This window comes from Mytilus trossulus, chromosome 2 (assembly GCF_036588685.1).
Source record: "Mytilus trossulus isolate FHL-02 chromosome 2, PNRI_Mtr1.1.1.hap1, whole genome shotgun sequence".
NCBI lineage: Eukaryota > Metazoa > Mollusca > Bivalvia > Mytilida > Mytilidae > Mytilus > Mytilus trossulus.
In genome coordinates, this window is record NC_086374.1 from 6,582,277 (window position 1) to 6,599,518 (window position 17,242).

The 17,242-nt window shown below is 31.9% G+C and overlaps 1 protein-coding gene across 1 annotated transcript in view; it reads left to right on the forward strand.

The window, feature by feature from the left end:
- LOC134706376 (uncharacterized) overlaps positions 1-17,163 on the forward strand; it is a 47,432-nt gene extending 30,269 nt beyond the window's left edge. The window contains exons 22-34 of the mRNA XM_063565266.1: positions 289-513; positions 858-1,082; positions 1,781-2,005; positions 2,414-2,638; positions 2,983-3,207; positions 3,911-4,135; positions 6,967-7,191; positions 7,944-8,168; positions 8,778-9,002; positions 10,499-10,723; positions 12,061-12,285; positions 13,529-13,750; positions 15,171-17,163. Coding sequence (XP_063421336.1) covers positions 289-513; positions 858-1,082; positions 1,781-2,005; positions 2,414-2,638; positions 2,983-3,207; positions 3,911-4,135; positions 6,967-7,191; positions 7,944-8,168; positions 8,778-9,002; positions 10,499-10,723; positions 12,061-12,285; positions 13,529-13,750; positions 15,171-15,308 — 2,835 coding nt within the window. The 3' untranslated portion in view covers positions 15,309-17,163. The remainder of the gene's footprint in view (positions 1-288; positions 514-857; positions 1,083-1,780; positions 2,006-2,413; positions 2,639-2,982; positions 3,208-3,910; positions 4,136-6,966; positions 7,192-7,943; positions 8,169-8,777; positions 9,003-10,498; positions 10,724-12,060; positions 12,286-13,528; positions 13,751-15,170) is intronic.
- The last annotated feature ends 79 nt before the right edge of the window (positions 17,164-17,242 follow it).

The window sequence follows — 17,242 nt, forward strand, 5'->3', positions numbered from 1 at the left end:
TTGTGCAAACAGTAAATTTTATAAAATGACTATATAAAAGATATACATGCTTAAACTGAAGTATTAACTTATTACAGGAAACAACCTAACTATATTGCATAACCCAACAAATCCAACACAAAAAATAGACACATCCTAATGAGTCAAATCCTCAAACTATTTAATGACATAAACAGTTCTTTGGCAAAAGAATTACATAACATTAATGCAGAAACTGCTTTATTAAATCCAGGTAGCATATTGCATATAATTTTTTTTTCTTTTTTCTAATAACCTTGTATTTTACAGGCTGTCTGTTGTACTGATGGTAAACATTGTTGTCCTGAGGGAACTACCTGTGATGTGTCCTCTGGAAAATGTAATCGGGGAGACATGACAGCTATAGACTGGTTTGTAAAGGTTCCTGCTAATGTTGGAAGTGTGAAATGTCCAGATGGTCAGTCAGAATGTAAAACAGGACAGACCTGTTGTAAACTAGCATCTGGTCAATATGGTTGTTGTCCAATTCCAAAGGTACGGCAACAGATGTTTTATAATTTTCCTTAAACAAATTAATTCACTTGATGAGATTAGCAACTAAAGTGTGTCTTAATGACAATACATCTCCCCTCATCATTTTTTTCTGCTAAAGAAAAAGGGGACAAAGGATATCAAAAGGACATTAAAACTCATAAATTTAAAATATACTAACAAAGCAAAGACTTAAAAATAAAAAAGGTAAATATCACCTCTATTAGCACCTTTATACTTAACAGTTGTTTGGCAAAAGAAAAATGAAATTGGGGTATGATCTCCTTTATATAATTCAAATACAAAATTGCATATGTATAGTTTTCTTATTTTCTTGCTTTTAACAGGCTGTTTGTTGTACTGATGGTAAACATTGTTGTCCTGAGGGAACTACCTGTGATGTGTCATCTGGAAAATGTAACCGTGGAGAAATTGCTGTAATGGACTGGTTTTCAAAAGTTCCTGCTAATGTTGGAAGTGTGAAATGTCCTGATGGTCAGTCAGAATGTAAAACAGGACAGACCTGTTGTAAACTAGCATCTGGTCAATATGGTTGTTGTCCAATTCCAAAGGTATGATTATATATACTTAATAGCATACTTTTAACAAATTTATTCACTAGATCTGATGAGTCTCTTAAATATGTCTTAATGACAATAATTTTTCCCTCAATATTCTGCCTTCTTTAGAAAAGAGGTCCAAAGATATCAGTGGGACATTGAACCTCATAAAATGAAAATAAACTTACAATGTCATGTCTAAAAATAGAAAAAAGTTGGACAAACAATAGAACACTAAACACAACATATAGAAACTAAAGAAAAAGCAACACAAACCCCACAGATTGGTCCATTTAAGAGATTACCTAATTTTTGGCTCACCTGACCTGAAAGGTCTAGTGAGTTTTCTCATTACATGGCGTTCATCATCTGTCATCATTGTCAAAGTTTGTGCATCTTTACAAAAATCTATTCCTCTGAAACTACTTGGCCAAATTTGATGGTCATTTTATAAATATCCTGTCTACAAAACTATAAATTTTGGGAAAACTAAGAATTTACTTATCACAGGCAGAAATTTCCTTAGCTGTATTTTGCACAACTTTTTTGGAATTTTGGGTCCTCAATGCTCTTCAAATATGTACCTGCTTGACTTTATAACTATTTGATCTGAGTGTCAGCAATGAGTCTTTTGTGGAACCTACTTTTTTTTTTAATTCAGGTAGCATTTTGCATATGTTCAGGTTTTCTTATTTTCTTGCATTTAACAGGCTGTTTGTTGTACTGATGGTAAACATTGTTGTCCTGAGGGAACTACCTGTGATGTGTCCTCTGGAAAATGTAACCGTGGAGAAATTGCTGTAATGGACTGGTTTTCAAAAGTTCCTGCTAATGTTGGAAGTGTGAAATGTCCTGATGGTCAGTCAGAATGTAAAACAGGACAGACTTGTTGTAAACTAGCATCTGGTCAATATGGTTGTTGTCCAATTCCAAAGGTATGTTTGATGATGTAGTATATTTTGCATTTAAAATCTGATAGTCACTGTTATCTGCCTGAAAGACAAAAAGTCCCCTCTCAGCATTTCCTATTGCAATGTGATGACATTTTAGTTTTCTTGGGTTTGTTTTCCAGCAGTACTTTAAATATCAATGTTGTAAAAATCAGTCAGCTTGACAATAGGTCTCTTTGCAGTATGTAATATTGCTATGGGCATGATGTGCAGACATATCATTGGAATTTCTGTAATTAATCATTAACCACAATGCTTAATTACACAACTATATCTCTGCTGGTTTCTAGTAAACTAAATATATGAAAAATGATATTGGTGAACAATCTGCTTTATTTAATCCAGGTTGCACATACATATGTTCAGGTTTTCTTATTTTCTTTCTTTTTACAGGCTGTTTGTTGTACTGATGGTAAACATTGTTGTCCTGAGGGAACTACCTGTGATGTGTCTTCTGGTAAATGTAACCGTGGAGAAATTGCTGTAATGGACTGGTTTGAAAAAGTTCCTGCTAATGTTGGAAGTGTGAAATGTCCTGATGGTCAGTCAGAATGTAAAACAGGACAGACCTGTTGTAAACTAGCATCTGGTCAATATGGTTGTTGTCCAATTCCAAAGGTATGGCAACAGATGTTTTATAATTTTCCTTAAACAAATTAATTCACTTGATGAGATTAGCAACTAAAGTGTGTCTTAATGACAATACATCTACCCTCATCATTTTTTTCTGCTAAAGAAAAGGGGGACAAAGGATATCAAAAGGACATTAAAACTCATAAATTTAAAATATACTAACAAAGCAAAGACTTAAAAATAAAAAAGGTAAATATCACCTCTATTAGCACCTTTATACTTAACAGTTGTTTGGCAAAAGAAAAATGAAATTGGGGTATGATCTCCTTTATATAATTCAAATACAACATTGCATATGTATAGTTTTCTTATTTTCTTGCTTTTAACAGGCTGTTTGTTGTACTGATGGTAAACATTGTTGTCCTGAGGGAACTACCTGTGATGTGTCATCTGGAAAATGTAACCGTGGAGACATGACAGCTATAGACTGGTTTTCAAAAGTTCCTGCTAATGTTGGAAGTGTGAAATGTCCTGATGGTCAGTCAGAATGTAAAACAGGACAGACCTGTTGTAAACTAGCATCTGGTCAATATGGTTGTTGTCCAATTCCAAAGGTATGGCAACATATTTTGTATTACTTTTCTCAAGCAAATTAATTCACTTGATCTGATGAGTCACTTAAATCTGTCTTATGGCAATAAGTCAATATATTATACTGCTAATTAAGTAATGGTAAACTGTTCAACAGTTTATTAATTTTTGGTTTATATCTCTTACACTAAGTACATTTATTTATTTATTTTAATTGCTTCAATTTTTCAAGTTTTCTAAATTTTGATAATAAAAATAAAATGGTTTTCATAAGAAACAAAACCTCTTTTATAACCTTTAGGCACAAAAGATGTTCTACTTAAAAGGAAAAAAGAAATTGGCGTAGAATCTGCTTTATTAAATTCAAGTTGCATTTTGCATATGTAAAGGGTTTTTTGCCTTGCCTTTTACAGGCTGTTTATTGTACTGATGAATTTTTGAATATACATAAAACTAAAAACATTTTGTATTATGAGTATTGTTTTACAAGCTACACTTTTACTTGAAAGAAAGAGAAAGAAGTAACATAGGGTAGAATAGATATAGGAAGATGTGGTATGATGAGCCAACTCTCCATCAAAGTCACAATTTAAAAAAGTAAAGCATTATAGGTCATAGTACAGTCTTCAACACAGAGCCTAGACTCACAGGGAACAGCAATCTTTATTTATTCATGTAATGAAACTGCAAATTGGAAGGTATACTCAAAGGCTTACATTTTTATAGGCTGTTTGTTGTACTGATGGAAGACATTGTTGTCCTGAGGGAACTACCTGTGATGTGTCATCTGGAAAATGTAACCGTGGAGAAATTGCTGTAATGGACTGGTTTTCAAAAGTTCCTGCTAATGTTGGAAGTGTGAAATGTCCTGATGGTCAGTCAGAATGTAAAACAGGACAGACCTGTTGTAAACTAGCATCTGGTCAATATGGTTGTTGTCCAATTCCAAAGGTATGTTGAGGATGTATTATATTTTGCAATTAAAAAGTTGTTCTCTTTGTCTGATAGTCACTGTATTCTGCCTGAATGACTAAAAGTCTCCTCTCAGCATTTCAAATTGCAATGTGATGACAGACCTGTTGTAAACTAGCATCTGGTCAATATGGTTGTTGTCCTTTTCCAAACGTATGGTTACATTTGTTATGTAGCTATCCTTTAAAGTCATAATAAACGAGTGACCAGTGAAAAATAATGTTATTCCAATTTTTTGGCACAAATTTCATATAGTTGTCAATTTTTTTTCAATCAGTAAGTGTTGTTGTGAAAATATGTCAGGTAATTAAAGTTCATATTTTGAAGCTGAAGTTTAAAGATTGTCACCTGTTTGTCCACAAACAACAATAACGCATGCATATTTAGCAATTGCTTAACATGTACAATCAGATAAAAGTTTATATTAAGGACATCCATGCATATTGCGATCTCCAGATTTTTACGAGATGCATCACACTGAGGTATTTTGGCATACAGAAAATATGTCAGGGAATTGCTTCCGGAAATGTTCTTCAGAAAAAAGTATATATGTACATAAGTTTTATAATGAAAACTATCCATTGATTTATAAAAAACATATGCATTATTTTTGTTTAATTTGAGGTTTCTTATAACTTTAACAAATTAATTCTCTCTATCTTTTGAGACACTGAAATATGTATTAATGGCAATAAGTCAACCCTAAATATTTTGAACTGCTAATGAAAAGAGGGACAAAATATATCAGAGGGATCTTGAAACTCATAAATCGACAATAAACTAACAACCTCATGGCTAAAAAAGAAAAAAACAAAAACGACAAACAATTGTACACGAAAACACAACATAGAAAACAAGAAAAAGGCAACAGGAACCTCATCATAAAGAAACAAAACCACTTTTTAGCTCACCTGGCCTAAATGGCCAATTGAGCTGTTCTCATCACTTGGCATCCGGCTTCCTCCGTTGTCCATCGTCGTTAACTTACAAAAATCTTCTCCTCTGAAACTACTTGGCCAAATTAAACCAAACTTGGCCACAATCATCATTGATGTATCTAGTTTAAAAAAATGTGTCTGTTGACCTGGCCAACCAACCAAGACAGCCGCCATGGCTAAAAATAGAACATAGGGGTAAAATGCAGTTTTTGGCTTATAACTCAAAAACCAAAGCATTTAGAGCAAATCTGAAGTGGGGTATATTGTTGATCAGGTCAAAATCTATCTGCCTTGAAATTTTTAGACGAATCAGACAACCTGTTGTTGGGTTGCTGCCCCTGAATTGGTTATTTTGTGGAAATTTTGCTGTTTTTGGTTATTATCTTGAATATTATTATAGAAAGAGATAAACTGTAACACCAATAATGTTCAGCAAAGTAAGATTTTCAAATAAGTCAACATGACCGAAATGGTCAGTTGACCCCTTTAGGAGTTATTGCCCTTCATAGTCAATTTTAACAATTTTTCGTAAATCTTAGTAATCTTTTAGAAAGTCTTCACCTCTGAAACTACTGGGCTAAATTAAACCAAACTTGGCCACAATTGCCTTTGGGGTATCTGGTTTAAAAATTGTGTCCCTTGACCTGGCCAACCAACTAAGATGGCCGCCATGGCTAAAAATAGAACATAGGGGTAAAATACAGTTTTTGGCTTATAACTGAAAATCCAAAGCATTTAGAGCAAATCTGACATGTAGTTCATTGTTTTTCAGGTCAAGATCTATTGGCCCTGAAATTTTCTGATGAATCAGACAATCTGTTGTTGGGTTGCTGCCCCATAATTGGTTATTTTAAGGAAATTTTGCTGTTTTTGGTTATTATCTTGAATATTATTATAGATAGAGACAAACTGTAAACAGCAATAATGTTCAGCAAAATAAAATTTACAAATAAGTCAACATGACCGAAATGGTCAGTTGACTCCTTTAGGAGTAATTGCCCTTTTTAGTCAATTTTTAACCATTTTTCGTAAATCTTAGTAATCTTTTACAAAAAACTTCTACTCTGAAACTACTTGTCTAAATTATTTCAAAATTGGCCACAATCATCTTTGGGGTATGTAGTTTGAAAAATGTGACTGGTGACCCTGCCATTCAACCAAGATGTCCACCACGGCTAAAAATAGAACATGGGGTAAAATGCAGTTTTTGGCTTATAACTCAAAAACCAAAGCATTTAGAGCAAATGTGAAATGAGGTAAAATTATTTATCAGGTCATGATCTATCTTCCCTGAAATTTTCAGATGAATCGGACAACCCATTGTTGGGTTGCTGCCCCTGAATTGGTAATTTTAAGGAAATTTTGTGGTTTTTGGTTATTATCTTGAATATTATAATAGATAGAGATAAACTGTAAACAGCAATAATGTTCTGCAAAATAAGATTTACAAATAAGTCAACATGACCAAAATGGTCAATTGACCCCCTAAGGAGTTTTTGTCCTTTATAGTCAGTTTTTAATAATTTTCATAAAATTTGTAAATTTTTTGTAACATTTTTCTCAGTAACTACTGGGCCAAGTTCAATATAGATAGAGATAATTGTAAGCAGCAATAATGTTCAGTATAGTAAGATGTACAAACACATCACTTTTACCAAAACACAATTTTGTCATGAATCCATCTTCTTCCTTTGTTTAATATTCACATACACCAAGGTGAGCGACACAGGCTCTTTAGAGCCTCTAGTTAAATCTAAATGTGAAACATTTTTTTGACAAAAGAAATATGAATTGGGTGTAGAATTTGCTTTCTTTAATTCAGGTAGCATTTTGCATATGTAATTTTTTTTCTTATTTTCTTGCTTTTTACAGGCTGTTTGTTGTACTGATGGTAAACATTGTTGTCCTGAGGGAACTACCTGTGATGTGTCCTCTGGAAAATGTAATCGGGGAGAAATTGCTGTAATGGACTGGTTTGTAAAGGTTCCTGCTAATGTTGGAAGTGTGAAATGTCCAGATGGTCAGTCAGAATGTAAAACAGGACAGACCTGTTGTAAACTAGCATCTGGTCAATATGGTTGTTGTCCTATTCCAAAGGTATGGTTATATATATTATATAGCTGTCCTTAAACAAAAATTCGCCCAATCTGATTGTCAATAAGATCTGTCTAAATAATGATAAGTCTCCCCTCAGTACTATTTTCCACAAAGTGATGACATATAGTAAACTGTTTCTTTCTTCCTGGTTAAAATGTGTAGCACTAAATATAAAAAAGAAGATGTGGTATGATTGCCAATGAGACAACTATCCACAAAAGACCAAAATGACACAAACATTAACAATTATAGATCACCGTATGGCCTTCAACAATTAGCAAAGCCCATACTGCATATAGTCAGCTATAAAAGGCCCAGATAAGACAATGTAAAACAATTCAAGCGAGACAACTAACGGCCTTATTTATGTAAAAAAATTAACGAAAAACAAATATGTAACACATAAACAAACAACAACCACTGAATTACAGGCTCCTGACTTGGAACAGGCACATACAGAAATAATGTGGCGGGGTTAAACATGTTAGCGGGATCCCAACTCTCCCCCTAACCTGGGACAGTGGTATAACAGTAAAACATATATTTAAACAAAGTGCTTAAATTGTAAGTTTTTTATTTTTGATAATGCTAATAGAAGGGTTTGTTTTACAAGAAACATAAACCTTTTTAACACCTTCATGCTGAACAGTTGTTTGGCAAAAGAAAAAGAAAATTGGTGAAGAATCTGCTTTATTCTATTCCAGTAGTGCTTTTCATTTTGGGAACTTTTTCAATTTTCTCACAATTAACAGGCTGTTTGTTGTACTGATGGTAAACATTGTTGTCCTGAGGGAACTACCTGTGATGTGTCCTCTGGAAAATGTAATCGGGGAGACATGACAGCTATAGACTGGTTTGTAAAAGTTCCTGCTAATGTTGGAAGTGTGAAATGTCCTGATGGTCAGTCAGAATGTAAAACAGGACAGACCTGTTGTAAACTAGCATCTGGTCAATATGGTTGTTGTCCTATTCCAAAGGTATGATTACAGATGTTGTATAACTTACTGTTAACAAATTAGTTCACGTGATCAGATAGTTACTGAAACATATGTCTGAATGGCATTTGGTCTTCCGGCAACATTTGTATGTGATGAAACTAAGTTGAACTGGTTATTACTTTACTGTTTGAATCTTTAACACTTAAATCATTATTTAAAAGATTGCTGAAATTTTAAGTTTTTATCATCTTGATAATGTAAAAACAAAACATTTTTATCAACCTTGTGCTTAACAGTTATTTTGCAAAAGAAAAAATAACACTGTTGTAGAATCTATAGATATAAGAAAATATGGTATCAGCGCCAATAAAACAACTCTCCATACAAGTCACAGTTTGTAAGAGAAATCATTATTGGTCAAGGTACCGTCTTCAATAAGAAGACTTGCCTCACAACAAACAGCAAGCTTTAATTGGCCTCTAAAATAATTAGTGTAAAACCAATCAAACGGGAATACCAACAGTAAAAAAAATAGAAATGAGAAACACTTATCAACAAACTACAACCACTGAATATCAGGTTAATTTATTCAATCCTGACATGATTTTTAGCATTGAAAGGTTTGTCTAATAGGCTTTCTCTTAACAGGCTGTTTGTTGTACTGATGGTAAACATTGTTGTCCTGAGGGAACTACCTGTGATGTGTCATCTGGTAAATGTAACCGGGGAGAAACTGCTGTAATGGACTGGTTTGTAAAGGTTCCTGCCAATGTTGGAAGTGTAAAATGTCCGGATGGTCAGTCAGAATGTAAAACAGGACAGACCTGTTGTAAACTAGCATCTGGTCAATATGGTTGTTGTCCAATTCCAAAGGTATGGTTACATATATTATTTAACTTGCGTTTGACAAATTTATTAAATAGATCTGATGAGTCCAGGGCTTCCAAAAAATATTTGAGCCAGCCAGACATTTCATATTTGATCCGGATTTTAATCCTCTAAGACTTAATTATGGTAATCAGATGGCCATTCCAATGATTGACATTACATTAAAAAAAAAAGATTTTAAACTTTACTTTGATATGATATGAATTTTTATGTTCAGATGTTACTGTTAAATTGGCAGTGCATCATTCAAAGTGTGCACATCAGCGTGCTCCTATCTGCCTTAGACTTTTTATTTGTGCAAATTGACATGGTCAAAATCTTTACTTTCGTTTTCAACCGGATGTTGACTTGACAATGGTAAAACGTGGACCATAAACGGATACGCAAAATCCGTGTACGTTTACAAAGCACGACTGAGAGAAGAAGCTCTTTCCACGTTATTTCCAAAATACTTATATTGAACGTTAGATACAGGTATCAATGATATTTTTAGCATGTTTAAAGAAATGTAGGATGCATTATTAAATTTTCCACCTGTGCACATGCGCACACATGTTCTAGTTCATACGACGCAGTTCTGACGATTTTTTATTTAAAACCTTTTAAAATTTTTCATCAAATCATGTTTATAAACTAATGTCTAATAATTTTAATCTTTTGGACTAAATCAATTAGATACAAACCGCTGAAATGTAAGAAAATAATACCGATCAATTTATACAATGTCCGGTACTGAACATAGTTCACCTGTCACCTGAACAGGTAGATTTCAGCTGTTCGAATACTAATTAGCCTTGATTAAAATTAGAAAGTATTGAAGTAGGTGTTGTTTTGATAGTAATTAATCATCATGTCACATTTATGACCGGAAATGTGTTGATGTTAAAGGCAAAAGGTGACGGTCAAAAAGATCGTGAATTCAATATGCAAAAATGACCGAAAAAGCCTTGAAAACTGAAAAGTATATGACCGTTTCATGCTTTTCCCAGCCGGTCTTTTTTCGGACATTATGTAAATGACCGGAATATATGACCGTTTTAGAAGTTCTGGATGAGTCCCTTAAATCTGATTGAATAGTAATTCGTTTCCTTCAATATTAAAATTTGTTTAAAGATGATATATGGTTGAATTGTTTATTACCTTTCTGATTTGTTTTTGAACAGTACTTTAAAAAGCACTATTTTTTACAAAAATCTTTCTTGTTTGCAATAAGTGTCTTTGCAGTATAGTATATTGCTATGTGTCTAATGTGAAGACATATTGAAATTTATCTTGTTTTCAAATTAATAGCGATGCTGCATTTCACTTTTATACCTGTTTTGTTCCCTTTTAATATTACAATATTTTCTATCAATACTGAAATATTACCTGCTGCACTTTTATTTCAAACGAAATAAATACTTTGGGATAGACTTAGCTGTATTTATTCATGTTGTGAAACTACGAACTGTACAGTTTACTCATATGTTTACACTGTTCAGGCTGTTTGTTGTACTGATGGTAAACATTGTTGTCCTGAGGGAACTACCTGTGATGTGTCTTCTGGTAAATGTAACCGGGGAGAAATTGCTGTAATGGACTGGTTTGAAAAAGTTCCTGCTAATGTTGGAAGTGTGAAATGTCCGGATGGTCAGTCAGAATGTAAAACAGGACAGACCTGTTGTAAACTAGCATCTGGTCAATATGGTTGTTGTCCAATACCAAAGGTATGGTTACAAATGTTGTATATTTTGCCATTAAAGAATACTTCTCTTGAGTGGTTAGTCCATTTTATCTGTCTTAATGCCTAAAAGTCTCCTCTCAGCATTTTGTATTGCTATATGATGACACAGTTAACTATTTACTGTGAAAATACTTTTGTTCGTGGGGTACCAATTTTCGTGGTTTTCGTGGATGACTTTATCCACGAATTTAAGTGTCCAACGAAATAAAACAACCATTGTCTAAATCAAAACATGGAAAGATCCCCATCGGTAGATTTGACTATTGATATGATTTAGAGAATATATTGAATAACGCCAAATCTGCGACTACTTGTATAGCAGTCACAGAACTACAACCACGTGCAGGATTATACCCATTTAATCTTTAATAACCTAAACTGTACAACTTTTGATCTTTAAATTATCATAAAAATATTTTTGATCGATGAAAGTTAGATTTTCGGCATTGGTATGCTAGTATGATAAAGTGTTCATTTTGTATCCTCATAGTTCTCGTACAAATGGGAAATAATAGTTTCATGCTGAGCTTGATTTTGGTAAGAATTTTTTGACCATTCAAGATACGTTTATAGCACTTGTTTATGTTACTGTTTTCTTTAGGTGACATGTTTATGGCCTAATTAACACCTTTGATGGTCTTTAATCTGTTGATCACTTTCTCATGGGTTAATTAGTGTTATCACAACGATTTACAGGGCCAATGTTTACTTTGCAATTTCCTCAATCCAGACTATTTGTAAACTTCATTTCTAAAGGCTTTAATTTTTTTTTTGGATCCACGAATTTAAAAACCCACGAACATGTAAATTTTGTTCAAACCACGAAAATTGATACCCACGAATTAAAGTACTTCCACAGTATTGTGTTTCTGTGTTTTCTTTTAATAGTACCTTAATTGCATGGATTAACTTTGAAATTTGTCTTAATGAAAAGAAGTTTAGGGTCAGCTGAAGGACTCTTCCAGGTGTGGGAGTTTCACACTGGCATTGAAGACCAGTTGGTGGCCTTCAGCTGTTGGTTGATTTATAACAGTACTTTAAAAACACTTATTATTACAAAATTCTATCATCTTAGCAGTATATCTTATTGCTATGTGCTTAATGTGAAGACATCTTGAAATTTATCTTATTTTCTAAACAATAACAATGCCACTTTTGACAATTATACCTCTTTCGATTCCTTGTAAACTTGCATATTCACTTGATCTCTGATATGACATGCTACACTTTTATTTTTAAATAAAATATATATTTTGGCATAGATTTAGCTGTATTTATTCATGTAATGAATCTGCAAATTGAAAGGTTTATACTTTACAGGCTGTTTGTTGTACTGATGGTAAACATTGTTGTCCTGAGGGAACTACCTGTGATGTGTCCTCTGGAAAATGTAACCGTGGAGAAATTGCTGTAATGGACTGGTTTACAAAATTAGAGGCAAAGGTTGAAATCATCACTTGTCCTGATAACTCATCTGTCTGTAAAGATGGGCAGACTTGTTGTTATGCTGGGAAAGATAAATTTGCTTGTTGTCCACTAGCACAGGTATAATCATTGGGGAATCAGTTTAGTAGCATTTTAGTTAGAACTTTATAATATAACCTAAATATATATATTTTGTATTCCTCCTGCTTTAAATTCCTTTTATTCTTCACTAATAACAATGGACTTGTCCACTTGTCCATCTATTCATCCCAAAAGTTTGTCATGTATGAATTTCAGAACTAAATTACTGTTTACTCTACATTGCCTAGTATGGTACACATTTTTAAGCGTGGTTTCTTTAACAAGTTTTTAATACATTTTACATTGTTGCACCACATTTATACGAGTAAAAAGTATTCTCTTTTAACTATTGCAATTTTTTTTGCCATGCAAATAAAATCATCATAGATACCTGGATTAAATTTTGTATTTATGCCAGACAAGAGTTTCATCTTCTGTTGCTTTGTATTGGAGTAAAACTGGTTTTAAGCTATATGCAGACTAGCATTTCATTTTTAGAATTCATAGTCATTTATAACTTAAAAGAGAAGGAAATAAAGATAAAATATGCCTGTTAAAGTAAATATTAACTATAATTATTATCAATTTTTCAACCAGATTTGCCCCTACTATTATCATCATTCATATATAAAGGATGCCAAAGGTTATTACTTAAGCTCAAGTATTATTGATTTTTCTCTTTGAATAGCTTCAAAAAAATGCTTTTTGGTCAAAAATGAAACACAACTAAAGAACTAAAAACAATAGAAAAAGTAATTTATTTGTGACCTTTTGTTTTCCGTTTTTTGTTTTTGTTTTTGCATAAGTTTATTTAGCCTTTTGGAATTTTCTTCTAAAAGGTGAAAACCCCAATTTTCTACTTTTATTGTTATTTCTTTCTTGAATTCTATTGAAAAACTCTGCTCAATTATTTTAAGCCAAGTTTGAAAGACATTTTATAATATTTTTTTAATTAACAAAAAAAACTTTTTACTTAAAAAATGATCTGCATAACAAAATTATCAATATTTGGTTTTGAGAAATAAATATTGACTCCTTATAGATTAGTTTGCTGTTAAATAAGGATAATGAGGATATGCCTATTGATACTAAGGGTGATTCTTTGAAAGTAAAAGAGACATGCATCACTTGAAGTATGTGTTTCTTTTGTGGTTTGTTGGCCTGAGTTTTCTGTTATCCCATTTAATAAATTTTGCCTTAATTTAGCATGAAAATTTGATTACTTTATGATTGGTTAAAATAACCAGTTAATCAAATTAACTTCTAGAAAACTTTTTTCTAGGCTGTTTGTTGTGAAGATGACCTTCACTGTTGTCCTCAAAACACAAAATGTAACACCAAAACCAGTAGCTGTGATTCCATGATAAGTGCTAGTCAACCTCTTTTATTATTGGAGCCTCATTTACAGACTGTTACTTGTCCTGATGGGCAAACAGTATGTCCAGATAAAAATGTATGTTGTAAAACAGGCAGTAGTGGATACTCATGCTGTCCTTATGCCAATGTAAGTTACTGATATAAATAATGATAATCAAGTCTTAAAACAGAATGAAAACAAAACCATAAATGTGCAATAGTATGCAATAATAATTGTTTTGGTCACAAACAAAACTTGCAAACATCCTTATATTTTCCTTGATTTTGACTAATCAGTTTTTATAAAGTAGTTATACTCTAATACATTTCTATGTTTTTTATCTCAAGATTAGGATGATAGTTGCACTTAAAAACCTTTTGCTTCACTTTTCTTTCATCATGCTTAAATTGTAACTACTACAATTATATTTACTCATTATAACTGCTAATATAATTCCTTTCAGTGTTATTACCTTTTACTTATACTGTTGAGCTAAGTTGTTTATAAATACTTGTTTTGACAAAGTATACAGATCTCTTATTTTCTTTGCACTTATGTCACATTTATATCACAGATTTTTTTGTTTGAATTGATTACATGGTATGTTTGTGTGATTATAAGCCTAAGTGTATCTTACCATAAGGATATGGTCCAAAAATGACTTCCAAAAGAAGGCCGTTAGTTTTCTTGTTTGAATTGTTTTACATTTTCATTTCAAGGCCTTTTATAGCTTAGTATGCAGTATGGTCTTTGCTCATTGTTGAAGGCCTTACGGTGATCTATAGTTGTTAATTTCTGTGTCATTTTGGTCTTTTGTGGAGAGTTGTCTCATTGCCAATCATACCACTTCTTTTTTATATTAAATACTCAGAGACCATTTGACATAAAACTTTCATATTTGTTTTTCTTCATATCCCCTTGCAATGCTATATCATCAGTTTGTTTTTACAATCTTTACAAGAGTAGATCCATGTCAACTCATACCTGTGGCAATTAGTACTTGACCAACTCTTGCTCAATCAAAATTTAGATATTAGTCATGTGCTTTAGAATTGTTATTTTCTATCATGATATTATTTTTTTTTAAATCAGCATACAATAAAGACGCTAGAATTGAATTGATCAATAAAGGGAAAGTTGATAATACCATTAAGATATTTAAAAGTCTCATAAGTCATAGACAAATAAACAATGCCATGACAAAAAAAAGGAAAAAGAAAAAGAACACATTATAGAAGCAAACGACTGAGCAACATGAGCTTACAAAAATAGGGTGTGATAGCAAGTGCTTCAACAGGATAAGCAGATCCTGTTTCACATGTTGCACACCTGGTTTCAGTAAAACAAAATTAGCAAACAAAAATAATGAACTGTAGTAGTTGCAAACATAACAATCCTTATATGAAGATCCAAATGTGTTAAAATTACTCCTCAGAGTTTTTGGGGGTTTAGTGTTTCTGGTGAAGGTAAACACAGGAAAAATGCTTAGGGCACATCAATTTCGTATAGTGTTATTTTCATTTCATAGAGATATCAATGTTATGACATATTCTGTATTTTATTCTAGGGTGTTTGTTGCACAAACTCTAAATACTGCTGTCCACACACATATGTATGTGATGAAGAGCCAGGAATCTGTCGCATTCCTTACACATATGGACTGGTAAACATGGCAAGACCTATTGTTGGAAAACCATTACTCTAGGAAAAGACTTTAATATTATACAATGTCTCACCTTGTTTAAAGTTAACTTAATGTTTATATACTGTTCTTTTGTTTGTATATTTGTCAATTTGTCCATGTCTGCAATAGATTTTTTGAATAGAATTTTAAATTCATTTACAATTTAATATAATGAAATTGATATTGTTGTTTTATATCTTTTGTTGTTTTGCATATCAGTTTTGGGTAATATTGGTTTTTTTATGGATCATTTTGTATACAGCAGTTTGACATGACAAAATCATACAGCTTCATTTTTTGGAACATCATTGCTTGATTCTAATCATTGTAGTTTTTATTTCTTTTTTTTATGTTATTACAAATGCTTGAGCTCTTATAAAGAAATGTACGTTAATGTGTATAACAGCGCCATACAGAACTGCTTCATTTATAAACATGTGTAGTTGTGCATTATGAAGTTGCATGGAGTGCTTATCCATATAAATGTTTGGTACATTTCTGACAAGAAGGCAGACGTTCAGACTAGCCAAAAAAGAGTACTTATTTAATGTTATTATTTATACAACAAAAAAATAAATTGCAGAATGTTTGTATATAAACTGAAAATATGCTCATAGTTCATAGCTTTTTAGTATTTTGTAGTTAAATAGTTAATGTTTAGCTTCATGATTGTGGGTACAAATATTGTTAAGTCCTCCTTAAATTTAATTCAGAAGCTTCAAAGTTAAAAACAATGTAGTTCTGTAAACATGTTGTGACTGATAGCATTTGATTGTTTGATTGCTTTTGGTTAATAATGAGAGTATGAATGTTGAAATATGTGTGTATGAGTGTAAATATTTGTAATAAAAGGAGGAGGTTGCTAAAAACAAGATGTGATCAAGATGTTAAAAAACACACTTTCTCTGAAAATATTTATAGATAAAGCAAACTTCTAATTTTTGAATCGCACAACTATTGTAAAGGTGTATGTGCATATTGTAAATGCAAGTGTGATTTGCTATTAAATAAAATTAAAAATCATGTATGGATTGCATAAATTTCAGATGCCGTTAAAACATTTAATAAAATATGTATGAATGATTATAGAAGATATGTCGCATCTTATTGTAGCATTTAAAATATCCCACAAATGAAAATTGTTTGAAAAATCTCTCAATTATATTAACTCGTATTGAAAAAATATACCATTTTATTTTATTCTTGAGTAGATCTGAATCAGGTCTGTACAGATATAAGAAAGATGGTTACAAGAACTGTTGGTAAATGATATTTATATATCCCTAACTGATATCTGAATTAAATCCAAAATGATAGAAAGATATGTCAATTATTGAACCATGCACATGCGTTTTTGTTAGGATTGAGACAAAAGATAAATCCCAATTGTGATATCAGGGAGGTAATCTTATAATTAAGGACATTGGCTGTAAACAGTTTAAACTTTTTTACATTTCCTTTGAAATTTTGTACAAATTATTGACCCATTTTTCATTCTTAGTTAACACAAACAATTACCTTTTACTCATAATTTACATGTTACAAAAATTTGTCAATCAAATACTCAACAAAAAATTAACAGTGAATTCCATCTCTTTGTAACAATAACAGTGTGTTGATATCTAAGTAAATAAATAACTGTTCCCAAAGAGTTAAATCATTTTATTTTTACTTAAATGTCTTCAAATATTTTTGTACATAAAAAAATATTTTGGAATTGTATTCTTAAAAAGAAAAAAAACAAATGTAATAAGAGTAAAAAAGATTATTGAATAATCCACACTGTGATATTTTGATGTTGATAGTCACATTCCTTTACTTAATTAGTATTTTGACTTCATATCACTTGTACTTGAATAAACTATATTTATAACTATTAAGAATTTTATTTATTTTGAATTAGACCTCCAGCTGTGTTTTCAAAGCAGAGACTCAATGCCTTAAATGGAATTAGG